This window comes from Malaclemys terrapin, chromosome 3 (assembly GCF_027887155.1).
Source record: "Malaclemys terrapin pileata isolate rMalTer1 chromosome 3, rMalTer1.hap1, whole genome shotgun sequence".
NCBI classification, from domain to species: domain Eukaryota; kingdom Metazoa; phylum Chordata; order Testudines; family Emydidae; genus Malaclemys; species Malaclemys terrapin.
In genome coordinates, this window is record NC_071507.1 from 19,772,174 (window position 1) to 19,799,309 (window position 27,136).

Genomic DNA, 27,136 nt, shown 5'->3' on the forward strand with positions numbered 1-27,136 from the left:
TCACAAAGAGAACCTGTGGTAGTGCAGGGAACTGATGCTAAGCCTCCCAGTTCCCAGGCTAGCACCCTAGCCCCCGAAACATCCTGCTGTGGGCTTTGAAGAATGCCCTATGCACACAAGGAGCTGGATGTTTTAAAAAGAAGCTTCCTAGAGCATATGAACTTGAAATTTGCTGATGCCCAGCGGCAGCAAACATGTTGGGTTCCTTCTAATATCATATGAGTGCCTTAGGACTCAGTCCTCCACTACTTTCAAGCAAAGCTGTATAAGCAGCACAAAGTGAAGCAGATTGGAGAATACAGCTATATGCCTCCCGTTTCTGTAAAGGCCCAGTGCCACAGTGTTTACTTACCCTTTGGGCTGAAATTCCTTATGCTTCTTTGAGCTCAGCGGTGATCGCTTTCAGTGATGTGGAATTTACTGAAATTCTATTTGCCTTAATGGAGAATAGCTTTAATTCACCTCCAGAATAATTACTGCATTTGCTAGTACTTGAGGACTGTCATACTTCACAGTGAAGCAGCCGGGAGCAAATGCAGTTCTCTGGCAGGTATGACTCTGACACAGTGAGGACACTACCAAAGTAACCTGGGAGTACAATCACTGAAATAGGAAAAGGTAACTGAAGCCCAGCTTTGCACACTTAACTCAGCAAAACTTGTTTTAAGTGTCATGTCAATGCACAACAAATAGCTGGTTAATATAGAATGTTCCACCCCAAGCCCTAGCCATCCAAATGTTTTCTTGCCAGGAAAGCATTTGCAATACACATGAATACTGTCTTGCCCTGGAGGGGGTCTATCTTTCGCACTGTAATAAGACAGAAAGAAACTGAGGGTGTTAATGCACTTAATGAAGTAGCTTTCACCAAAGAAATACAGAGTTCTGCTTTTCACCTTCCTCAGCCCCCTTCCCAAACATCAATTTGCACCAGTCTGATTTAAAGAGGTGAAAATGGAATGTATGTACCGCAGCAGAGAGAAAGAACTGAGGGTCAAACAATAAACTCTGCGTTCACAAAAACAGTCTCCTTGCCTGCAAGTTCAGTATCACAGACTCAGCAGCTCAAGAGCTTAGAGCAGTGGAGGGCCACCTGCGGCTCGCGGGCCACACACGGCCCATCAGGGTAATCCGCTGGCGGGCCGCAAGACAGTTTGTTTACACTGACTGTCCGCAGGCACAGCCGCCCGCAGCTCCCAGTGGCCGCAGTTTGCCGTTCCCAGCCAATGGGAGCTGCGGGAAGCCAGGGGCCGCAGGGACGTGCTGTTGAGCCTGATTCACAGCCTGCCACAGGACTGGTATCATTACAAGACTCACTTTATGATCCTGGCTGGGAGCCGGCTGCTGGCTGCAGTCAGTCCCACGCTGGATTCGGGGGCCAGCAGCATTCCGTCCCAGCTCACCAGGTCATTATGTAGCACAGTAGGCTCTGTGCTGGGCACAGTGCCCAGGACCTGGTCAAAGTCATCCTAAAATGGGCATGTTGCTGGCGAGTTGCCCTTGGTGCAGTTTTTATCCTGGGTCTTCCGGTATTTGCTTTTCAGCATCTTAATTTGTTCCCTGCACTGATCACCAGTTTGGAAAATCTGCAGAGCTGCCAGCTTTTTAGCTATCCGCTGGTATGCCTGGTCACTCCTTGTGATTTTGCTGAAGTCCACCGATTTACTGGCCTCGCCCCACAGGTTCAGCAAAAACTGGCTGTGGTCTTGGGACCAGGAAGCAGATCTCTTTGCAAAAAGCTTCTTCTGATCGGTCTCCATTGAGAACCCTGCAGACTCTCAGATAGTGTGTTTGCAGACCAGTGTTCAGCAGACAATGGGTTAACTCTGAGCTGAACTGCTGCCGTTTGCAGGGGTGCTGGAACAATTTGTATAGTGGGGGTGCTGAGAGCCATTTAGCCAAACTGTAAACTCTGTATGTGATGGAAACTACTCCATGCCAAGGGGTGCGACAGCACCCCCTGCACTCCTAGTTCCAGCACCTATGTCTGTTTGCAAAGGGAGGGGTGGCTTCCATTTGCAATAGAGTGCAATAGACTGCACCACAGATTGTTGGCAGAGAGAGAACCAAGAAAGTTGCCCCCAGGAACTCTGGGATACATCCAGAAGACTTCTGGGACCAGAGTGAAGTCAGGAAAGCAATAGGGCTCTGACCCTAGGTCCCAGCTTAACACGGGCTTGGACCCTCCAGCCCTGCAGGGTCCTTGAAATCTAGGTCCGAGCCCTCGGTTAACACAATGGATGCAGGGGGAATAGGCTTGCTCCAGGGGTCAAGCCCTGGCTAACATCGTTGTGTAGACATAACCACAGAGATACTTGTGCGAGAAGCAAATGGGAGGAACAAGCTGGCAAAGAAGAGGTGACGGGGACGATGTGAAATGAAAGAAGAACAGATAAGTAGTTAGAGGCAGAGTTAAGCAAGGCTTGGAAGGTTAAGCAGAACAAGAAGCTTGAATCTGATGAAATGGAGAAGAGGTGGCCAGTGGAGGGAGTCAGGCCCCGATTCAGCAAAACACGTAAGCAATTTAGTTTTATTCCGATTGCCGTAGTGCATAGACACCCCAGTGCTATTGTACTAGGTGCAGTGCAGACATAACAAATATAACAATAAGATGGTCCCTCTCCCAAGAGCTCACAATCTAAGTATAAACCAGAGATAGCAGGGGGAGGGATAGCTCAGTGGTTTGAGCATTGGCCTGCTAAACCCAGGGTTGTGAGTTCAATCCTTGAGGGTTCCATTTAGGGAACTGGGGTAAAAATCTGTCTGGGGATTGGTCCTGCTTTGAGCAGGGGGTTGGACTAGATGACCTCCTGAGGTCCCTTCCAACCCTGATATTCTATGATTCTATCATATAGACAGGGGAGGGGAGCACAAGGGAACAACAAAATGATACTGTTCAGTAAGAGAAAAACACTATGGTCACAGCTGCCTATGGCCTGAATTCAACTGGACTTACATCCCAGCAAAGTGCATTGCTGAAATGGGCCTTCAAAAAAAAAAAAAAAAAGCAACATAATCCAAATGGCAAGCAAGGAAGATGGTATTAGCAGCTGCATTTTGTATGCACTGGATGTTGAGAAAAACAGAGAAGATCAGATTCCCCCATATGGTGTGATCAGCACCCCTTGGATATGAATATTTTGATAGTACAGTAGCTGCTGAACTTGACACTAGAAGCATCTGAAGCTAAATATTCCAGGAAGACTGGGGACCTTAGTTTACTTACAAATTCAGTAGGCTGATAACATACATCATATAGGTAGATGTGTCCTGTTATTATTTTCAATGGAACACTTACTAGAAACATAAATATTGATTCCAGACCATAAGTTCTTCAGGACAGTGATTGTGTCTTCCTTTGTAGCATGCAGCAATGAGTATATGTTGAGTGTAACAACAATATCATTCAATAGTGTTAGGCAACAGAATTGTTTTTATATAGTGTCTCAGTTTATTCCTTCCTCTGTGTAACTTCTATGAACATCAGCTAGACATGCACTGAGATTCCTTTCGCACTGATTTTGAAATTTGCAATGACATGGGAAGGCACGTAATTTGAAAGTGGCAGAGCACCATATCCCTCCATAGCAATTTTTTTTTAAGGGAGCTGCACTCCTGCTTCAGAGGGAAATAAATATAAAAGAATCTGATATGCCCAATGCTCTGATGCTTGGACTGTTTTGAGATAATGAACCAAAAGGGAAAAAATCTGTTCTTGAACACTCAACGGCCATAAAGCAGGTGTGATGCCAGTATAATTCCACAAAACAAACTAAGGCATATTGTGATATGATAGCAAGTTAATTAAAAGCTCTTTAAATACCACAAAACTGCACAAACGGAGACTACAGATTAGAATCTGTTTCTCTTGAGAACATAAAATACCTCTATTGAGACTAGCTCAAATTCCTTTGCCAGGATTATTAGTGCCTTTCTGTCACTTTTAGATTCGTTCTGCATGTGAATGTTATAATAGAAAAGTTCCAGCCCTGTGCTTGTCTCCTAAGGGCCTGATTCTGCTCCCATTGACTTCAGTGGGAGTACAATCAGACACGAAGACAGTTAATATTTTCCTAGTGGACTCTGATATACTGACCTGGATCCCTGAAGGTATTAGTGTGTTATTTAAATAATAGTGTGCATACCACAAATAAAAGTTACCATCCCAAAACAAGGGGATGGTAGAGGATCAGGAAAGCCTTTGGTGAAATGTTGGGTAGCTTGCTAAGGTGAAAGAACGTAGCACGCTAGTGCAGTTCTTACTATTAATGAAAGATTGTTACAGTAATAGCGCTGTGCATGCCCACTATAGTGTCAACCATTTGTGAACTAGTATTCATTTTATCTCTTTATTCACTTTCTAAAATATTCATACATAGAAAAGAATCTGCCTTTCATTCTTTTTTTTTTTTTCCTAAAATGCCAGCCTGGCGAGCCTGATTTAGATACTACAAATACATGTAACAGTCACAGTTTTTAAAACGCATTAACAGCATAGGACCAGCTCCTCAGCTGGTGTAAGCTGGATTCAATGGAGCTTACAGCCACCAAGGATCAGGCCCACAGAGTCTTGTGATGTTTGTACTATAGACTGATTGGATTCAAAGGAAATGTCTAACAAGTTTGCTTGAGTTATTTGAGCATGTTGCTGAATTTACAGATAAGAGTGAGACAGTGCCTATAATTCATCTGCTAAGGGCAAATCACCATAAACTGTGGATTCAAGAACGCTTTACTACCTACAACAGTTCATTTTAATTACCACGTCCCAAAACATGGTACACTGAATGTACTGTTCTGAGGACCGTAGTGGAGGGGAGGGGGGAAGGAAATCATTCAGGTGGAAAATGAGTAATTGCAGAGCTCCCACACAAAATCTCCCAAGATTTACTGGGGAAGTTCAAAGAGGTTTACCATAAATACACTGTGTACAATCAACTCAGGGGAGAGGCGTCACTCCATACAGCACTGAGGGCAAGTTTGTTCAAACTAACTGGATTGTGCTAAGGAGATGGAGACAGGTAAACACATTTCACTCCCTCTGTTCTTCTACCCTAAACCCATTCTGAACCTTCTACCACTTCCTGACGTCTCTCTCTTTTCCTCCGATCCAGATCTTTTTCTCCCCATTCCATCCATCCTTCCCTCTTCCTCTCCACTTCCTCTTCCTTGTAATATTTCCCTCCTATTCTTCCACCTGCGCCCCTTATCTACCACAGCACTTCCTCCCAGAAAACAAACCTACCCAAAACTCTCGGGATCAAATTCCTTCCATGCTCTGCCCACCTTCTTTCTGCTACCAGTTCCCCTCCTTTGTACTATACACCCTATGCTGGTTCCTCCCCTGACCTCTCTCCAGATAACAAGCTCCACTCCCTGTTGGTTCCCAGCCCAGTAAAACTGGGTGTACGAAACCTCATTGTATGGTTGAGGGGTCAGGAAGGGTTTCCAGGAGCAGGGGGTTACATGAATGGGACTCACTACTCTGTCCAATGGTTCCAGACCACCTCTCCTCCTCACCGCTAGAGGTCCGCTCCAGTCCAAAACACAGTGCCCCCTTCTGAGCTGCACAAAAACACAGAAAGCAGCCACTTCCCAGGTCCCACCGAGGAACTATGCTATTCAGACATAACTATTAGCTTTATCAGCAATATTATCTGCTGTGCAGATGGTGATATTCACCTAGGTGGTTGTGTGGCTAAAAATACCAGCCCCTAATTTTGATCAGAGATGGGAACTGACTGACTGAAACAAGCAGAAGATGGATTTGTAAGTGTGAAAGTAGATATGCTGCATAATCCTCTGCATTACAATGCAGTACAACTCCAATCTGTACAGCTGTAGCCCACTGTGCTTGATAGAGCTAAATAATGCATAAAATGCTCAGCTAAAACACTAAGGGCCACTGAGGTCATTGGGAGTCTTTCCAGTTACTTCAATGGGCTTTGGATCAGCTCTTAATAATAAAGAAAGAGAGAAATGAAAAGGTACAGACAAGACAAGCAGAGCTGGTTCAAGCTTCAAATTCCCATTCCAGGAGAAATTTTGGAATTTGTTTTCATTCTGATTCAGAACAAAAATATTTTTTGAAATTTCTCCTGGAATTGACTTTACAAAAAAATAAATAAATTGGAATTTCAAAATGTTGTTTTGAATTTTATTTTTGAGTGTTAATATTCTTTTTATTATTTTATGACACATCAGCAGCAGTAGTACATAAAATGTATTATTTCTTTTTAAAACTATTAAGGGACGCTGCTGCTACACTTGGATCTGGAAACAGATAAGATGTTTCATTCCGTTCTAAGTAGCAACTGTCTCTAACTTTTTTTAAATAAATAAAATAGCATATTTCAGCTGTTATATTATGTTATATATATATAATATATTATTCAGACATGTCAGCAGTACATGTTATGTACTACTACTGACATGCCATGAAATAATGTAAAATAAAACAAATAATAAAAATAAAACTAAATAAAATTCAAAATGAAATTTCAAAATTTTCCAAAACAAAATTTCTGACAAAATTCTTTCAAATTCCATCCCCCCAGAGTCAAAATCTACCATTTTCCAGAACATTTCAATTTAAATGAAAATAACATTTTTTTGTCAGGAAAAAAAATGCAGAACAGTTTACAAATCAGAACTGAAAATAGATGGCAAGCTGATTCTAGTTCCATAATAATAATGACGATGAGATGTACATACCATTCTGTTAGTATAAACAGTAGCTTTGATTTCCCCTCACCATTTGATCCCCCTGAAGAAGAATCTTACAGTCAATTCACTTTTGCTCCCTATCCACCTCTATAGCTGCAGTCTCATCTCCTTGCTCTGCCTCTCCAGTCAGTTCTTTCCCTAACCAGTATTGATGCATGCTCATAGCTAATGCTCACCTTCCTGCTTATATCTGGCCCAATGGTGGGAAGAAAGAGACAACATCTGAGAGGCAGATCACGAGAAGGGGGATTAAAGAATGATTCTAGCATGGAGGAGGTGATCTTATGTACAGGGGATCGGAGAGCTTCTAATAGATTAAAACCCCAATGGCCACAATGCAATTACTGTGCATCACCTCTGCGATGAGGGTTATCTATAAATGACTGAAAGACAGTACAACTTCAAAATGCAATAATGAAACTGGCGACACGCAGAAAGAGCCAGAGTTGTGCCAGCTTTACAGATCATATGGCTTGTGTTGGAGGACATCTAGAGACAATGATCGGATAGGTCTTTTACATTTTGACTGTGATCCCATATGATAGAACAGAACAAATACATGCCACTTGATTTAGAGCGAGAGAGAGATTTTAGTGTAGACAAACTGTGTCCTGAGACCAGTGAACAAATATAAGCAAACATTGGTACTGCAGAAGGAACCACCTGCAGTGCAGACCACGGCAAAGATTGGTGAGCAATAAATCAATAACTGGGACAGCCTGACATAATCGGATTGCGTTCTGCAATGTTCCTAAGCGATTTGCAGAGTTTTGACCTACCCACATGCAGTGCTTTCAATGTCCAGTGTGTGTAAGCAATACAGTCATCTTCCCCAGCTTGTTTAACAGAAACATTACCTTGTTCACACCATCTGCCATGGCTTGCAAAGTTAGTTCTCTAGGTCCATCCACAGTCTTTCCGTTATCAGTTGGCCCCCAGCTGGCACTATATATATCTATGACTTGAGGCATGTGACTGATAGAAGAAGCCTCAATAATGTCTGTCATAAAAGGCTGGTCCAGCATTCGGATACCTGTTGACGTAATCAACATAAACATGAATTATGAATGGCCAAAGACAGGATATAGGCTCAGGATTTGATTTATACCTGCAGTTTCAGGCATTACGTCTCACTGGTTATCTTAGTTCCACAATAATTTTGTATTCAAAGTTCAGATTCCAGTCTGTACAACAGAGCCATAGCATACAGCTATAGCAATGAAGTGGTGGCACAGAAAGGAGCGAGAGGTTTCTTACTGATTCTACTATTGAACTTTGCAATTATACAGCACCTTTCATCCAAGTGTTTCCAAACACATTAAGAAACAATTAAGCTTCATACACTCTGTAAGGAAAGAGTAATTACACATGTTTTACAGATGGGGAAGTTGAGATAAAAATTGTGCAATCTGGCCAAGATCACACAGAAAGTAGAAAATTCAAGGACTAGAGCACAAAACTCTTACACAGTACTCTACCCTAACCACTCAATCCCATTCACTCACATGTTATATACTTCATTCATCTCCCAACAGGTTTTCTCTTGCCTTTCTCCACAATATGGGCTAGTGTTTATAATCAGAAAGGAGAGGGAAAGCTACAAATGTCTTACATGGAAATAATGACATCTGTACCTTTGTATACATGTACAGTAGGGAAACGTGGCTATTGTTCTGAAAAAGTTTTTTGGATAACTTCCAGTATAGGCTGATTTAATTTGTCTCTGAATTCCAGCTCCAACCAAGCCAAACAGTATGATGATTTGAGCAACACAAGCCTTTTTTGGGACAACACTAAATCATGATTCATTATCAACCCAAACACAGGCCAGGCTGAGGGTTAGAGACCTTTCATTGAGTCTTGCCGGAGACTAGAGTAACCTGGAATGGTTTAAAGTAAACTCATTCCATGTATGGCTTTGGATGGGAACTCATTAGTTTTCAGTGTTTTAAACTAGGAATGGACTGGAACAACAACAACAAAAACATACAGCTGGGTGGGAAACAGATTTCCTGTCCCTCAAAATATTCTGAACAGGGCAGTAAAGTTGCAATCTTGAAAACCTGGAAAAAATTGGTTGAGGTCAATCAAAACTTTTTATTTCCATAATGTGAAATGTTTCATTTTGATTTTGACCAATTTTTATTTAAAAAAAATATAATTAGCTTATTTTTTTTAACAAATAGTTGTTTTGAATTGGAAAACTGGAATTTTTCATGTTTTAAATGCTGATGTGAACATTTTGACAATTTTAAAACTTATTTTTTCAAAAATGTTTCAAGTTGAACAATTTTGTTTTCAACAAATCGTCATTCTCTGAAACTCGGGGCATGAGATCCCGCATACACTCAAAGAAACAAAGACTGGTGTGAATGTCTGTGAACTGAAACTGCTGAATTTCACAGACGATGACAAGAGAGTGCCCAGACAGAGCTAAAATGTGAGCCAAGTCATCAGATTTGACTTCAATGCAAAAAAAGTGGGATCAAAGAGAAAAAAGTTAGGGGCCAGATCCTCAGCTGGCTATGACGTCCTATGCCACTTTACACCTGTTGAGGATGGGACCCAGAGACATGTCATAAACATGTCAGCTTCCTCCAGAGGTTTGATGGATTTACTGATTTCCACTTGGTGGTGCTATAGACCTCAGTAATAAACCAGAGCTTTTCTCAGTTTAGAAACATGGGATGGGATGTTGTTTGCCTTAAAATAAACGTACCTCAATATGGAATTTTGTTAGGAAATTGACAAGTATGGTAGCTTGTTACAGCTTCTGTAGGACATTAGTACAGCCCAAGGGCTTTGCTATGTAAGTTATAAATAACTGACTTGAAGTTATAGAGTTGCATTAATAGTGGAGATAGCAACTGAACCAAAACCCCAGAACCGAATGCATGCAAATTTGGGTGTCCAATATCAGAATATAAATACTGTGTTTCGTGCCCTTCTCTGATCAATGTGTGTAATTACTGAACAATGGTGACAATGGTCCTTTCTCAATGCAATGCTACATATTAATTTGAACTTCATGTCTCACCGATTGCAGCAACTAAAACAATAACACCACTCCTCCCCTTCAGATTTTGAAGGGAAGGGCTAGCCCTGCAGTGGAGAGAGGCTAGAACAATGCAGTCATGAAGATCTGTGCACTTCAATAAGTAATTGGCTGAAAGGAAGCAGGAAGTAACAGATATCTCATGACAAACCCTGTTCTTACAAGATTTTCAACTCAATTTATACAGATCCAAGAAGTCTGGCTGCTATTGTGTATTTTCCCATGCACATGCACACACCCACATCCACACCCTCGCCACCCCCACCCTTTTTTGGGGTGCAGATCTAAACCAGACTCATCATCCAAACCCTTTAAAGTTCATTCATTGCAAGGAAAGAGTCAGAAGTTGAAATAGCACTTTGTACATGCTAGTTGATTTTTGAGGGTAGGGTTCCTGAACAAATAATACCATTTCAATTAATTTTGTTACTCATGATTTGTAGTGATAATTTGCTTGGCATAGGAACACAGGAACTGCCAGACTGGGTTCAGGCCAGTGGTCCATTTAGGGCCACAGGGGGTAGCACCCTCTACAGAGTGTGATTTCTAAAGCACACTAATGTGTTGTGCATTAATTGTTCTGTGTAGACTCTGCTGGTGTGCACTAAAGATTCCCTAGAGCTCTTTAATATGGTCCTGTTTCAAATAGCACGACATGAAAGTGAACCAGCAGGGTCTACACAGACCAATTAATGCATAATACGTTAGTGCACTTTAGAAATCACACCCCCATAGAGTGCATTACCCCACCATGTTGACAAGCACCAAGTCCTGTATCTTGTCACCAAGAGTGACTGATAAACATTGCTTCACAAATCCTTGCAAAAAATCCAACATTAGACAACTTGCCCACAGAAAGTTCCTTTTTAAGTCTCACTAGTCAGAAGTGATTAATTCCTGAAACACGAGTGTTTATATCCTTTCTGTAACTCCTGGCTTTTTATTTGTTGGAAGGGTTTTTTGTTCATTTGTTTGTTTGCTTTTATTTTTTACTGCTATAAGCCTAGTCATGGCTTATTTAGTAAAGCTCAAAGCAGGCCTGTGGTCTAGGTATAACTTTGGTCTACGATGGTCTAGGTTTATTTAATCCTGCCTCAGTGTTGGGGGGATGAACGACATGTCCTCTTGAGGGACCTTCCAGCCCTAAAATTCGATGATTTCTATGAATTTCCTTGGGTTTTCATAGTCAGGACAGAGTTCTGTACCATTTTGAGTGGCAGATAAAAAATGATACTCCTTGTGAGAGTGCCACTTTGAGCCAATTATAAAATGATAGAACTGTCTTAGCTTAATTGTTTAGTAGAAATTGCTTTGCCATTCCATCGCGGAGATTTTGCTTCTGGGCATGTGCCCGATTTGGGAAGCTTATTGTTTTATGGATCTGGATGTGGTGATCATTCAGATAAAACAACAAAAAGAGAGGCCAGCTAAACCGTCAGAAAATAAATCACTGTGCATGCACTCTAGGAGCCAAACTGTCAGCTGGGGTCAACAACCATCAACATTAATGGCGCTACATTGATTTACACCAGCTGAGTATCTGGCCCCATGCAAACCTAGAGATAAGTTCAGTGTAATGGAGTGGATTTTGCTTTTTCGGAGATGCACAACTGATAGGAAAAAACAATCTGAGGCAGCTCATCTCTGCATCATATTAAGTGCAACTACAAGTATATTTCTTCTGCTGCACATTTAGATTTGTTTCAGATGAGACCTACAACAGTATACAAAAGGAGAAATAAGTTAGCTCATATTGAAATCAGTATGGAAACAGGACTTGAAATGAGAATGAGCAGACGGAATGCCATTCCCCTCGTTAAATAATTAAGTATATTAACAATATAGGAGAGTGCAAAAAGAGAAGGGGAGGTGCCCCTTGTTAAATGTTTAGCACTTAAAACTTCTGTGACAGAAGTACAAAGTCTGGACCAAATCCTGCCGTCCTTACCTGGGCAAAGCTCCCATGATCTACAGTGGGTGCCTTACCCAAGGAAAATCTGAGTGAGGAGAACAGGATTGGGGTTTCTCCCTGTATTGGTGTCATACCTGCCACCTTTGAGTTGTATGCCACGCCAACTCCACAGATGTTGTTGTTTGCTGCAGCCGACACTTCCCCTGCACACCTGGTCCCATGACTGCAAAGATGAATAAAGAGAGACCATGTAAATCACTGCTCCTGATCAACATTATTACCCAGTTTGCACACACAGTATTACACACCATTAGGAGCATGCTGGATCAGGCCATTGGTTAATCAAGACTGGCATCTTTCCTCTTGTCCCAGTTAACACCAGATGCTCCAGAAGAAAGCAAAACTCCATTGCTGCACTTAGCAAACTGCACACTGCTGTATGTGGAGTAACCAGTTTACCCTCTAAAGCCTGAGCAATGTGTTATTCTAATATTAGCATGCATAATTATGCTCTATTTAGTTGTAAAGTTATTCAGCCCTTTTTAGAATCCAGTTTTTCAAGCAGGCTCTATCTTGTTGGACAGTAGAAATAGCATTGGAAAGAGTGGTCTAATACTACTACTAATACTTAGCACTTCAACAGCGTATAGTAATAGTACTTAGCACATTTATTATTTATTTTGCGTGTTATGGTAGCACCTAAAGGCCCCCCACGGATCAGGGCCCCATTGTGCTAGGCGCTGTACAAACACCCAGCAAACTGACTGCCCCTGACCTGAAGAGCTCACAATCTAAAGAGGCAGCAGATGGATGCAACACACAGAAGGGGGAGCACAGGGAAATAATGTGACAATGCGGGTCAGCAGGTCAAGCAGCAGTCACGACACACCAGCTGCAAAAGCATTGCCAAGTTAGGCAGGGTGCTGTGTGTGTCTCATCCTCCTTTAGTAGCTAGTCCACAGAGAAGATACCAGCCCACTACTGCTGTTAGCTAATAAAGTGATTTCTTTAAACTCATATAGGACAAGTCTGTGCTTTGGCACTGAAGGCCCCAGGTTCAAAATCAGCCCATTGTGCTTCAATCATATTTTTCATCGTCAAAGTGTTTTACAATCCTGAACAAATGCTGAAAATATGTGCCAAGTTAGGCTTGGAGGCCTAAGTGGGGAGGAAGGGAGGGTGTCTGGTTTTCCTCTCCAATAAAATAAATACATATTTTTTTACAGTTCACCATGTTTTAGCAGATGGGATATTTTCTACACCTAAATTATATTACCCTCTATGCATGTACATTGTGGTTATCTCTGTAGTATCCTGGTGGCTCGCAACATTAGCGTTACCATATTACAAAGGCCACATACTCTAATATGCTCTATACCCTGTGGCAGCTGGATTATTTTGTTTTATTTCTTTTTTTAAATTCAGCCTCTATCTTCTTTCCCTCTCCCTCAAAGTGCAGGTTGAAAAGGCTGGTACAACAGAGGTGTGAGAAATCTTGGGACCATGTGTTCTTTTTCCTGTAATATTTCCTAGCTTATGTTTTTAGAGACACATCTATTGTAGGAAAATGACTGGTTTCCAAATATCCCACCATCGTGAAAATCTTATGCTTGTTTCAGGACCCTTTTCTGAAGGCTCTTTGGGCAGGGAAAAGACTGAAATATGTTTCTTGTACATCTGCTGGATAAATTTCTTTCAATAACTCAGAAGGTTTTCCTTGACTGTCCTTGTTAAAAGAACTGTGAAAAAGCTACAGCGTGGCTGGGCATTCATTATCTAGTCACCTGTAGGATATAGGGTATGACACTGCTCCCATCACACAGGGAAGCTGCGATGTTCAAAAACTTTCTAAAAATGCCAGGTCACACCCACCCCCAGATTTCTCCCCTGGTTGTTGGAAGCTCTGCAGATTTCCCCACACACACACACGCTTCCTGCACCCATCGCTGCTCAGCTGCAGGAGGAGGGATCACTGTACAGGGAGCTGCTCTACCATCCGTCCAACCCCCGTGCATCCAGACCCCCTCATACCAAGACCCTCCCAATGATCCCCCTCCCCCTGCACCTGGACCACCCCGACGAGCCACCCGCACCCGGATCCCAACCCTACTGAGCCCCAACCAGCTGCACCTGGATCCCAACCCCATTGATCCCCACTACCCCAGCATCTGGACCCCCCCACTGAGATCCCAGACCTCCTTGCTGATCTCTATCCCCCCCCATACTCAGACCCCCCTGCTGAGCCCCAACCACCTTCACCTGGACCCCCTGCAGGGTTCCGTTACTGTTGCACCCAGAACCCCCCAACAAGCCCCTGTGCATCCAGATTCCCCCCGCACCTTTATCCCCCACTGAGCCGCCCGCACCCACACAGAATCCTCTCAACCCACACCTGGATTTCCCCCACACTAAGCCCCTCCACACTTGGATCCTGCCTTGCTGAGCCTGCCTGGCCACACCTGGTGCACCTGGCACAGAGGGGCAGGGCTCTATGATGTTTCTAGGGCAGGCCCGGTCCTTGCGCTGTGTCAGTGCTGGGTGCAGCCTCACCGCTGAGTCAGTGTCCCAGGAAGGGGGAGCTGCACAGTGATCTCTCACCTCTGTGCAGCCAGTGGCCTGTGTTCCCCAATGCCATGCTGGAGCCTCCACATTTATTTGACAAATGAAATTTGCAGAATTTTATAATATTGTGCGCAAAAATTAATCTTTTGGTGCAGAATTTTTAATTTTTTGGTGCAGAATGCCCTCAGGAGTAGTTAATGCAATAGAAAAGGCTGCTGTATCTGTTTATACAAATCCCCAATTATCCATTATGTTGTTCTCATTATATTGACTGAAAAAATGAGAGGGAAAAATGCAGGTGTGGCCTTTAATAAATAGAGGTGAAGGGTAATTGTAACTCTGACCAACAAGTTCTTCAGAAGTACTGAATATGTTTGAAAAACTAATATCTGGGAGAGGTGGAGGGAACATGGAGAATATAAAGTGTTAATATTTATAGGGCCGTATAAGTAGAAACAAGCTGTCTCATAACTATTTATTTATATTACACTAGCACTTAAAGGCCCCACCTGAGAAGGAGCCCCATTATATTAGAGCTAGGCAAAAAAAAAAAATTGGCCAAAACCTTCTTCTTCTTTTTTTTTTTTGGGTGAAAAATGCAGATTTGGAAACCCAAAACATTTTGCAAATTTATATCAGTTTTGCTGAATGGTTCATGTAAAAAAAAAAATCCAAAAAAGTTGAAATGTTTTGCCGCAACATTTTTGAAATTAAAGATTCTGATTTTTTGTTTTGCGACAACCTTTTGTTTCAAAATGTCCTTCAAATCTATTTAATTTGTTTGAAAGTGCTGAAAAAGACTCAAAATCAAAATGAAATGTTTCATTTGGTCAAACAAATCATTTATTTCTACCTAAAATGATTTTTTTACTTTTCAAGTCACCAATTTTTTTGAAGGTTTTCATTTTTGGTTTGACCTGAAATGCATCCCCCCCATCCAATATTTTGGAAGTGCCAGCGAATTGAAAAAGCTAATATTTGCACAGCTCCTCTGTATAATACACATAGCAAGAGGCCTTCAAGCACTCACCTTCTGAATAGGCAGAGAAAGAGTAGGAAGGGAAATAGAAAGGTGACTTGATCAGCATCAAGCGGTAGGTTAGGGACAGAACTGGGAGCAGAACCCAAGTCCTCCTAATTCCCTGGCAAGTGCCCTACACACAGCACCACAGACACCATCCCTCTGGGTCTTAGTGCGGGGGTGTAACATAGGTGGGCCACGACCCTTCCAATCGACACCCAGGCAAACCCAAATCTAAGCTTGTGTGATACCCCCGCCGCACACACCCCCCCTTTCCTGTAACAGCAGCAGCAGATTGCTGCAGGGGCTGGGCAAAGAGACAGAAAGCCTCTGATTCTCTCCCCCAGCTGTTCCAACTCAGTCAGTAACTGCTCCCGCCACCACCCAATAGGGAGGGAAGAGGCACACAACTTAGGAAACACAGATTCCCTGCAAGAGCCTGTATTGGTGGAACTGTGCACTCAGGGAGACAGCAGTCAAGAGCCAGGCAGCTGCAACTATGTGACAGAGAGAAGCAGAGGCTGCTGCTTCTGTGGTGTGGGGTACGGGACATGACACAAGAGGTGATGGGGAATGGGTAGCAGGGATAGGAAAAGGGGTCCAGGATGCTGCAGCCAAAAAGGGGCCCAGCAAAGCTGTCTGGTCATTGCTCATCGACCATAAGTTGGGGCCCTCCCAAATTCCCATTCCTCACTATGCCACTGTTTCAGAGACCACTGTTTATTGGAATTAAGGTGACAGAGATTTTTGGCTGTCTGAAATAGCGTGAATTAGAAGAGGCACTGTATCTGTGTTTACAAGCAAAGCAGCTGTGCTCATGAGCGTGAACACCTCTGCCTGAGTCTTTTAAAAACCTAATGACATTTTGCACATGCAGCTGCCTGCTAACAAAAGCCCCCTGGCTCCTGTTTTTTAAAAGTTCTCCACTTCCTGTTACACAAATCACTTAAACTACTCCCAGAGAAATATTTTCTTTATGTAAAAATGATATTTCACTTTGCAGTTCCTTCTTGCATGCATTGAAGTCATTTACTTTATCATTGACTGCAAGTGGAGCAAAATTGGACCTTTATAGTCCATTCTTTGAAAAGCTAACCCTGTACGACTCTTACACCAGCTAAGGATCTGCCCCTAAAAATTACCAAATGCCACCCATCCGCAACAATGGATGGGGGAAATTGATGGGGCCAGTGGTGAAAGGGGGACTGTCCCAGCGGCAAGGGAGGGACACACTCACCAAGGCACAATAAATAGCTCCTCCCCCTGAGAGTCTTTGGCACCCATTGGCCAGCTGGGAGACAGGGGTGCTCATTGGCTAGCATTCCCCAGTTCCCAGAAGAGGCCATGTGGAGCCTCTTTTGGCTGTTACAGAAGGGAAGGGGTTACTCACTGTCTCCTACCTGCATCTCATGGGTGGGTAGGCTCCATGTCAGGGGCTGCAGCTCCAGTCCCAGCCCCGGAGCAGAGGGAGCCCAGCTGGGGGGCAGGGCGGGGTGGGGAGGGAGGTGGAGAGGATTAAGCAATGAGGAAAGGGGATGAGGGAGAAGAGCGAGCGGAGGGTGGGGCCTTGAGGAAAGAGGCAGAGCAGGGGCGGGACCTCGAGGGAAGAGGCGGAGCAGAGGCGGGACCCTTGGGGGAAGAGGCAGAGCAGGGGACAGGATGTATTCAGTTTTCGCGGGACTGGAGATCAGTTGAGGACCCATGTGCCTGCCACAGGCACAGGAGGAGAGTCACAGGTCGAGGGGAGCAGCTGGGCAGGAGCTGAGACCTCTGCGGGAATAGTTCATTTTGCAGATAGTGGTGAGTCAAAAGAGAGTGTCCTTCCTGGTTAGGATTCAGAACCCCTTCTACAGGAGGTGCAAGGGATGGATTCAGGGTCTGAGGTTGAGAATAGTGAGGGTCCAAGCCTCAAAGGTGGACAGAGATGATGAGGAGCGGGTGAGTGACCCTGGGCCTGCGCCTCACACCCATAATCTGCCAAGAGCTCTTCAGGCATCCTCGGGATGCCGCGGTGGAGTTTGTCAGCAGCCTTCAGGCACTGAAGGAGGGAATTGCTAACCTCAGCACAGTGGGGCAAAATGGCAACCCAGGTCCCTCCTCCCTCAGACATCCAGCCCAGGGATGTGGGCTGACCTGGCAAAATCATTGGCATCAGTGGCCCATAGGTTGGCAGCCTGCCTGATGAGAGTGGGCCCCTCTCAGATGAGGGGGTAGGACTGTCAAAGGTTTGGGGGGGACTGGTACCCCACAAAGGAATATGGAGCAATTAGGAAGGGTCCCCCCTGTTTCCAGGTGGCATCATTCTGAATGAACAAAGGCAGGAGACATGACAGCTGATGATCCTAGAGCTTATGTGAGATCCACTGTTCACTTGGGAATCATCTGCTTAAAGGGGTTAAAAAAAAGATTTGGAAAGAGGAATTTGTGGATTTATTTATCTTGCTTTTCAGGACAGAGGAAGGGAGCAAAAAGCATGAAAATGAGAAGGACAAACCCTTCAGGCCTAAGGTGCCTCAAACTCTTGAGAACTGGTGCACAGCCTTTCACATTTATGCGAGTATAATTTGTGTGAGGAGCCCCGAGAGGTGTATTTCCTTGTTTAAGTATGAGTGGGGCCCTACCAAATCCACAGTCCATTTTGGTCAATTTCTTGGTCATAGAATACTAAAAATCATAAGTTTCATGATTTCAGCTATTTAAATCTGAAATTTCCCGGTGTTGTAATTGTAGGGGTCTTGACCCAAAAAGGAGTTGTGGAAGGGGTCACAGTACTGCTATCCTTACTTCTGCGCTGCTGCTGGCGGGGGCGCTGCCTTCAAAGCTGGGCAGCTGGAGAGAGGCAGCTGCTGCCTGGGAATCCAGCTCTGAAGGCAGAGCCACCGCCAGCAGCGGCGCAGAAGGGTGGCATGGTATGGTATTGCCACCCTTACTTCTGCGCTGCTGCTGGCGGGGTGCTGCATTCAGAGCTGGGCGCCCAGCCAACAGCCGCCACTCTCCAGCCGCCCATCTCTGAAGGCAGCACAGAAGTAAGGGTAGCAATACTGCGGCCTCCCTAAAATAGCTTTGCAACCCCCCTGCAATTCCCTTTTGGGTCAGGACCCCCAATTTGAGAATGTTGGTCTCCCCCACAAAATCTGTATAGTACAGGTTAAAAGCACACAAAAGATTTGATTTCATGTTGGGGGGGAGACCAGATTTCATTGTCCATGATGCATATTTCATGGCCATGAAATTGGTAGGGCCCTAAGTATAAGGACTTAATAGTGGGGGCTCATGCTACATATGGCAGCGTGTGGGAGGGGATTAAGAGAATTTAGTCAAAGGACAGCAGAGGAGCCTGATTTACCCTGGGGTAAAATAGACCAGGACCTTTGCTGAAATGTCTGACTCCTTATTGCCCTGCCCAGCTGACATTCACGGAGAGCGGGTTGCCTGTGCCAAAACCTTGGCTTCAACATGACGATATAAAAGCCAATGTGTGCTTTGCATTTAATGATGGGAAATGTTTTCATTCCCAGTGCAGGTACAAAACACCACCATAGGAGGTGCAGGGATCCGCATAGCGCCCTCTCCTGTCATGGGGTAAAGGATGGTTCCAACAGGACAATAGGAAAGGGGGTCCTCAAGGTCCCAGTGCTTCAGGAGCTGCTACAGGGGAGGCAGTAACCATGGAAACGGCTCCTTCTCCAAGTAGACACAGGTGTTATGGAATTTGTTTCTGAACTACCCTAAGAAAACAGACACTGCTTACTTATGGAATGGATCTTCAGCCGGTTTTCAAATTCCTTGTGAAGGCAGGAGGTGCCACTGCTAGGCAGAGAACTTGAAGTCCATTAAAGGCTTTGAGTATATAGTAAGGGCAAAGCTCACCTTGGAAGTAACAGCAGGGAGAGTGGCCGGCCTCTTCTGATGTATTCCAGTGCCAGATTTGCGCATATCTCCCCTGGGTGTGGTACCAAAGAAGGCGAAGAGGGAATACAGGCTGCTCCATCACCTGTCCTACCCCTGAGGCTCATTCGTAAATGACCATATTGACCCCCTGCTGTGTTCAGTGAGATATTTGTTGTTTGATGCTGCAGTAGCCTCAGGTTAGGGACTGTGGCCATGGGGCACTGTGGCAAACTGTGACATCAAGTCTTTATGGGAACTTTACGTGTATTTTCAAGTTGTTCTCAAATTCCTTTCCTGGCAGATTTCCCCCTGCTCATAAAATCCCAGCCTCCATATTGCTCCCTTTAAAATAACATGAAGGCTGTGGGTGAGACATGATGATGGAGAAAGGAGAACAATAAAAAATTGCTATGAAGCATAAATTTAGACTTGGGTATCCTGACTTCTTCAGTTAACAGACAGAAAATTATATAGTTATCACCTACACAAACATTTCAGGTATGCCTTCGTCTTTCTGGAGTAGCAAACACTTTATATACCAAAACAGTAATATCTAATCTTCAGACAATAGCGACACAGCAACTTCTGTGCTGAAAACCACATCGTTTAGTGGAGAGACAGACACTGAAACTATCAGCAGAGCCTTATGATTTCCTAATACCTGTAATGACTGCTGACTGAGCTCTATTACCTGTTAAACCAGTCATCTGTGTAGCGGGGATATGGGTAGGGATCGTTACTGCTGAAGTCATAGCTGGCTTTGGCATTCTGGAAAACACAAATATTTCAATGAGTCTGCATGAAAACAGGCCAACAAAGCAAAACAGAATGCAGAATGAGGGAACTTGTAAAATGTTAATAAACTCCCCTTTTTGTTCTGTTTTATCCGAGTGTCGTCTAATATATCTGGTATGCTGGACATAACACATCTCAGCTATTATTAATTACCGCATTAAATGTGTGAGATGAACTTTCCTCAAAGGAGTATTCAAGCAGCATGGGCTGGTGTTTAGTACTATTCCGACTTCTGTCTCTGGGCAAGTCATGTCACGTCTTTCTGCCTCAGTTCCCCCCAAATGGGGATAATAACATTTACCCACCTTTTACAGTGCTTTGAGATATTTGTATTACAACTGTTGGGCATTAATTATTAATTATTATTATTGTTGTTGTTTGTTGTTTGTATTAGAGTGGTGCCCAGAGGCCCCACCTGAGGGGGAGGGCTCATTGTGCTAAGCAGTGTACAAAAAATATTAAGAGACAGACCCGAGCCTGAAGAATTTACATCTAAATGGACAAGGCAGACAAAGGGTGGAGGGGAAACAGAGGCCCAGATCAGTAAAGTGCTCAAGGACACACAGCATGTCAATGGCAGAACCAGGAAATGTCCATAAGTGGAATTTTTCTTTAGGAGGAGAGGTAGATTCAAGCTAAAAACTCAGCTTAGTTTTTACATAAGAACGGCAATACTGGGTCAGACCAAAGGTCCATCTAGCTAGTATCCTGTCTTCCGACAGTGGCCAAAGCCAGGTGTCTCAGAGGGAATGAACAGAACAGGTAATCATCAAGTGATCCATCCCACGTTGCCCATTCCCAGCTTCTGGCAAACAGAGGCTAGGGACACCAACCCTGCCCATCCTGGCTAATAGCCATTGATGGACCTATCCTCCATGAATTTATCTAGTTCTTTTTTGAACCCTGTTATAGTCTTGGTCTTCACAACATCCTCTGGCAAGGAGTTCCACAGGTTGACTGTGCATTGTGTGAAGAAATATTTCCTTTTATTTTTTTTAAACCTGCTGCCTATTAATTTCATTTGGTGACCCCTGATTCTTGTGTTATGAAAAGAAGTAAATAACACTTCCTTATTTATTTTCTCCACACCAGTCATGATTAGTCATCTCTTTTCCAAGCTGAAAAGTCCCAGTCTTATTAATCTCTCCTCATATGGCAGCCATTCCATACCCCTAATCATTTTTGTTCCCCTTTTCTGAACTTTTTCCAATTCCAATAAATCTTTTTTGAGATGGGGTGACCACATCCACACACAGTATTCAAGATGTGGGCGTACCATGGATTTATATAGAGGCAATATGATATTTTCTGTCCTATTATCTATCCCTTTCTTAATGATTCCCAATATTTTGTTTGCTTTTTAAACTGCTGCTGCACATTGAGTGGATGTTTTCAGAGAACTAGCGACAATGACTCCAAAATATCTTTCTTGAGTTGTGGCAGCTAATTTAGACCCCATCATTTTATATGTATAGTTGGGATTATGTTTTCCAATGTGCATTACTTTTCATTTATCAACATTGAATTTCATCTGCCATTTTGTTACCCAGTCACCCAAGAGGTTTGTGAGATCCTTTTGTAGCTCTTCACAGTCTGCTTGGGACTTAACTATCTTGAGTAGTTTTGTATCATCTGAAAATTTTGCCACCTCAGTGTTTACCCCTTTTTCCAGATCATTTATGAATATGTTGAATAGCACTGGTCCCAGCACAGACCCCTGGGGGACACCACTGTTTACCTCTCTCCATTCTGAAAACTGACCATTTATTCCTACACTTTGTTTCCTATCTTTTAACCAGTTATCAGTCCATGAGAGGACCTTCCCTCTTATCCCATGACAGCTTATTTTGCTTAAGAGCCTTTGGTGAGGGACCTTGTCAAAGGCTTTCTGAAAATCTAAGTACACTATATCCACTGAATTCCCCTTGTCCACATGCTTGTTGACCCCCTCAAAGAATTCTAGTAGATTCGTGAGGCATGATTTGCCCTTACAAAAACCATGTTGACTCTTCCCCAACAAATTATGAGTCTGACAATTTTGTTCTTTACTGTAGTTTCAACCAGTTTGCCCGGTACTGAAGTCAGGCTTACTGACCTGTAATTGCCAGGATCACTTCTGGAGCCCTTTTTACAATTGGCATCACATTAGCTATCCTCCCATCACTGGGTACAGAAGTTGATTTAAATTATTAGGTTACACAGTACACTGCAATTTCACATCTGAGTTCCTTCAGAACTCTTGGGTAAATACCATCTGGTCCCGGTAACTTATTACTGTTTAGTTCATCAATTTGTTCCAAAACCTCCTCTAATGACACAATCTGTGACAGTTTCTCAGATTTGTCACCCAAAAAGAATGGCTCAGGTGTGGAAATTTCCCTCACATCCTCAGCTGGGAAGACTGATGCAAAGAATTTATTTAGTGTCTCTGCAATGGCCTTATCGTCCTTGAGTGCTCCTTTAGCATCTCAATCGTCCAGTGGCCCCACTAGTTGTTTAGCAGGCTTCCTGCCTCTGATGTACTTAAACAATTTTTTGCTATTACTTTTTGAGTCTTTGGCTAGCTGGTCTTCAAATTATTTTTGGCCTTCCTAATTATATTTTTACACTTCACTTGCCAGAGTTTATGCTCCTTTCTATTTTCCTCACTAGGATTTAATTTCCACTTTTAAAGGATGCCTCTTTGTCTCTCACTGCTTCTTTTACTTTGTTGTTTAGCCATGGTGGCACTTTTTTTTGTTCTCTTTGTTTTTTAATTTAATTGTGAAAGAAGCTTTTCACGACTGTGAGAACTTCGGGGGCTACTGCCAGCAATTTGGCAGCAAAAGCCAGACCATAGGAATTCAAAACAGTACGTTGGTGAAGTGTCTAAATGACAGAGAGAAAATGTATTGCCAGTTCAAACATCCCATCTTAAAGTATCAGGATGAAATCCTGGCTCTGTTGAAGTCAGTGGGAGCTTTACCATTGACCCTCCCTGTTGCTGTATAATACACCGAAGAGAAGTGAACGAGTCAACAGAAAAAGATCAGGTCCTTTCATGTATTAACACGTACTGTGTCCACTTATAGTAAGACCGGCTGGACAGCTATCTGGGCATGGTAAAGTCAGAATGAAAATCCTGGCTGTCTATGGATAATTTGATTAGGAGTTAAAATACACTCTGTACCAATTTCTAGGTTTGTTTCCTCTAGAGAGAAATGCACTTGAATCAGGAATTAAATAAGTTTCTAATGCTATTGCCATGGATTCTGCATGGTATAGATTTTAGGCAGACTAGAGGTAACTAATTTTAATTCAAATCTCATTCTCCTAGCCAGTAATGTGAGTATGTTCACACTCAAAACCTAATTTGATGAGTTCTGGGCTTTGCCAGTTCCTCATTTGGTGCAGAATTTCTGACCCTTTTCCCATAAAATTCTCACTTTAGTGAAAATTGCTATTTCAATCTTGGTGTGGGTAGATTCAATCCACTCCCCGCCTGCTAAACCCAAAGGAAATTACATGTGGCTAATTTGTCAGGAAGGAATTAGACATGCAGACACCCTTTGTATACTCATCAGCTGCTCTTGGTGTTGGTATCAGACAGTTTGTCCAAAGAAAGAAGGGATGGAAGGTCCTTCAGGATATATAATTATATCACTATATATTCAAAATAGGGATGGGCAAATTGCTTCAGAAAACAATCCAACCCACCCTACAGGGTGTAGCTCTCCTCTATGTTCAATCAAACAAAGCATCAATTTCAGAAAAAAAATTCCTTTTAAAGAAAGACTCCTTTCAAAATTCCCTCTCTCTGATCTACCTTATTTTGGGTTACCCACTAGAGTACTGCATTCACAGAAGCAGAGTATTTTCTAAGAAACAGTCAGCATAGTCCACAAAGAGCAGAATTAGGAAGACTAAGAAAATAACTACAGATTCAAGTATTTAGTTCCCTCTTCCTTTTCTTCAGGCCCTTTCTTGAAAACAGCAAGCCTTCCGCAGCCTTTAAGAAATAAAATCCTTCTGACACTGTACAAAGTACTTTATATTAGAGTTTCAGAGTAACAGCCGTGTTAGTCTGTATCCGCAAAAAGAAGAACAGGAGTACTTGTGGCACCTTAGAGACTAACAAATTTATTAGAGCATAAGCTTTCGTGGACTACAGCCCACTTCTTCGGATGCATATAGAATGGAACATATAATGAGGAGATATATATACACACATACAGAGAGCATAAACAGGTGGGAGTTGTCTTACTCTGAGAGTTGGTAAGACAACTCCCACCTGTTTATGCTCTCTGTATGTGTGTATATATATCTCCTCATTATATGTTCCATTCTATATGCATCCGAAGAAGTGGGCTGTAGTCCACGAAAGCTTATGCTCTAATAAATTTGTTAGTCTCTAAGGTGCCACAAGTACTCCTGTTCTTCTTTTTATATTAGAGCTGGTCAGAAAATAGGATTTATTTTCATGGAATATTTTGACTTTTTGATGAAAACTCAAAAATCAAAATATTTTGTCGAAAAACCTATGCTGCTTCAGAGCCTCATGGGAGCTGTAGTTTGCGTGCCTTTCAGTTTTGGCTACGTACTTTAGTTTTCATCCAAGAACTGAAAACTTCCATTTTGGGGAGTATAGTTTTTTGATTAAAAAACAAGCCAGAGAAAGAAGACACTTTCCCCCTAAAAGTTCATTTAATCAAAAACCCAATTTTCCTATCAAAAAACGGTTTTGGCAGAAAATATTTGATGAGCCCAACTTGATATTATTATAAACAGTAGACTCAAAAATGTATCCATTGTTATTGCATGGAGAGACTACTTGTCCTGTATTTTAAAGGCCATCTCTAGCTTGGTTCCTAACATCCTGCAACCCTTATGCTAATAAGATGCTACCACGTAACATTTGATCAGAAAGTAACACGCTATCAAGCAATAAATCACACAAAAGTTCATATACAAAGATATGATTTTGGCCCACGAATAAAAACAAAACAAAATAAATTAAATAAAAGCTTTGACTTGCATTTTTCATACAGTTGCCCTGTATTTTCTTGTGGCAAACCCTTCTATTGTATAACAGTTATTCTGTTACATATGGAAAATACTAAACCAATTATTTCATATGCTGTTTAGCAATGAATGTGTATCTTGAATAATAATGAACACTTCCTGATATTTTACATGGTTTTATAGGCCTCTAAAGAGCAATGCATAAGCAGCTATGTTTTCCTATTTAATTCAAGAATTTTTCCTACACTTATATGACAGTCCAAGAGGCAAACGTTAAAAGATATGCCTCTCATTAGTAGTAGACTAAATTCATCTATGGTATTTGAATAAGGATGACTTTGGTCCACAGTTTTTTGGGCTTTAAAAATATATATAAAGATTTTTTAACATAGTGTTCAGTTCTTTGCTCCCTTATATGGGTACAATCCCCTATGGAACTGGTCCTGTAACTTCCGGTTTTCTCTCTTGACTCCTATACTGACCAAAAGACAAAGAAACACTAAGCCTAAATGATGGTGTGTAATGTCTTTGACAAATTGCTTGTGAGTACTGTTCAAAGCTGTACAGTGGAAATAAATAATTCAGTTGTTGTACATAAGATCTTAAGTACAGAGGATAAATTCTTCATGAGATGGAAAAGCAAACAGTGTATTCTTTGCTTGGGGGAATATAACTGAGGGCAAAATGCCTCACTGAAAAACACACAAACAATGGCACCAAAACAGTGTTGATATGGGGAAGGCGTCCCCTATTTGCCAGCTGAAACATTTGCCTTGCGTTTGTTTCAAGACTATTCAAAAAATCCCCCTGGGTTCTTGCTGCAAACAGTTCTGGCATGAAAATTTCTCAGAGCCCTGGTAACCTTTTATTTACATTTTAAAAGGCATCTATAAATAGATGCATAGGAAATATGCTAATTAGGTATACAGTTCATTTTATATAGAGTAGTTAATTTGTACAGGTGAACATTATAAACACCATTTATTTTGGTCCAGCACTGTTATTTGCAATTAGGTGTACAGGTATCCGCAAATGGACACCAGGTTGTCAGCCTGTCTGGGGTGCAGTACAATTTGGTGTTAGCTCTGGGCCATTGCTCTTTGTCCTTGTTCTGTGTGTATAGAATATTGACTTGAACCCAGTGATCCTTGATTGAGACTGTCAAAATCAGGCTAGGATTGTCCCATATCTTTAATTTCTTGTATTTTCTTTTGTCAGAACATGATCACATGACTTTATGTGAGCAACACAATTTCTTTTAAAAGACTATTCCTCTTTGGAACAAACATAGCTCTTTGTTTTCATGTATATGGGACAGAAGGCAGTCAGATGCTACAGGGATGGGTGACTATATAGAGACCTAGCTAGATATAGAGCATGGACCCCTGGGCAGGCCTGGACGTGTGTAGAAACTGAGTTATCCCCTCTGTCACCCACAGAGATTGTGGCTATTTTATTTCATTTTGTTGGTGGTTTCTAGTGTGGAGAATGAGGGAGGTCTGTGTATTATTTTTTATAACCTTAGTTTACCTGTATGATATTTTCCTGCCTGATGATATTTTCCTGATAGAATAGCATTAAATCAGAGGAGGCTGATGCGGGGGAAGCAAACATGAAATGAAACAATGGCAGATAAGTCTCCTTAGGGAACAGAGGGGGAAGCTATGGACCGGGCAATGTCTCTGCTAGGCTTCAGCCAGGCTGGCCAAGTTTACTTTTCCCAGGCATCAGCCTAAGATCAAAGGGGATACTAAAGCCTCAAAGGTGTCAGCTTAAGGAAGAAGGCGGCTGTAGTGGGTTGTCAGCAGCTCATAGACTCATAGACTCATAGACATTAAGGTCAGAAGGGACCATTATGATCATCTGGTCTGACCCCCTGCATGCTGCAGGCCGCAAGACCCTTCCCTGGACTCTACCGTTGAAGTCCCCAATCCTGTGTTTTAGTGACTTCAATCGGCTGAGACCCTCCTGCTAGTGATCCCTGCCCCATGCTGCGGAGGAAGGCGAAAAACCTCCAGAGGCTCAGCCAATCTACCCTGGAGGAAAATTCCTTCCTGACCCCAAATATGGCGATCAGTAATACCCCGAGCATATAGGCAAGAGTCTCTAGCCTGACCCTTGTTGGCCATTATGCTGTTCATGTACCATTGCTTGGTTTTCCTTGGCTACTATG

At 42.8% G+C, this 27,136-nt stretch overlaps 1 protein-coding gene across 1 annotated transcript in view; it reads right to left on the reverse strand.

The window, feature by feature from the left end:
• Window positions 1-27,136, reverse strand: part of PCSK2 (proprotein convertase subtilisin/kexin type 2) — a 193,636-nt gene that overhangs the window by 27,321 nt on the left and 139,179 nt on the right. Inside the window, exons 6-8 of the mRNA XM_054022004.1 lie at window positions 19,859-19,935; window positions 11,828-11,916; window positions 7,584-7,759 (exon numbers count right to left, since the gene is read on the reverse strand). Of these exons, the coding sequence (XP_053877979.1) occupies window positions 7,584-7,759; window positions 11,828-11,916; window positions 19,859-19,935 (342 nt within the window). The remainder of the gene's footprint in view (window positions 1-7,583; window positions 7,760-11,827; window positions 11,917-19,858; window positions 19,936-27,136) is intronic.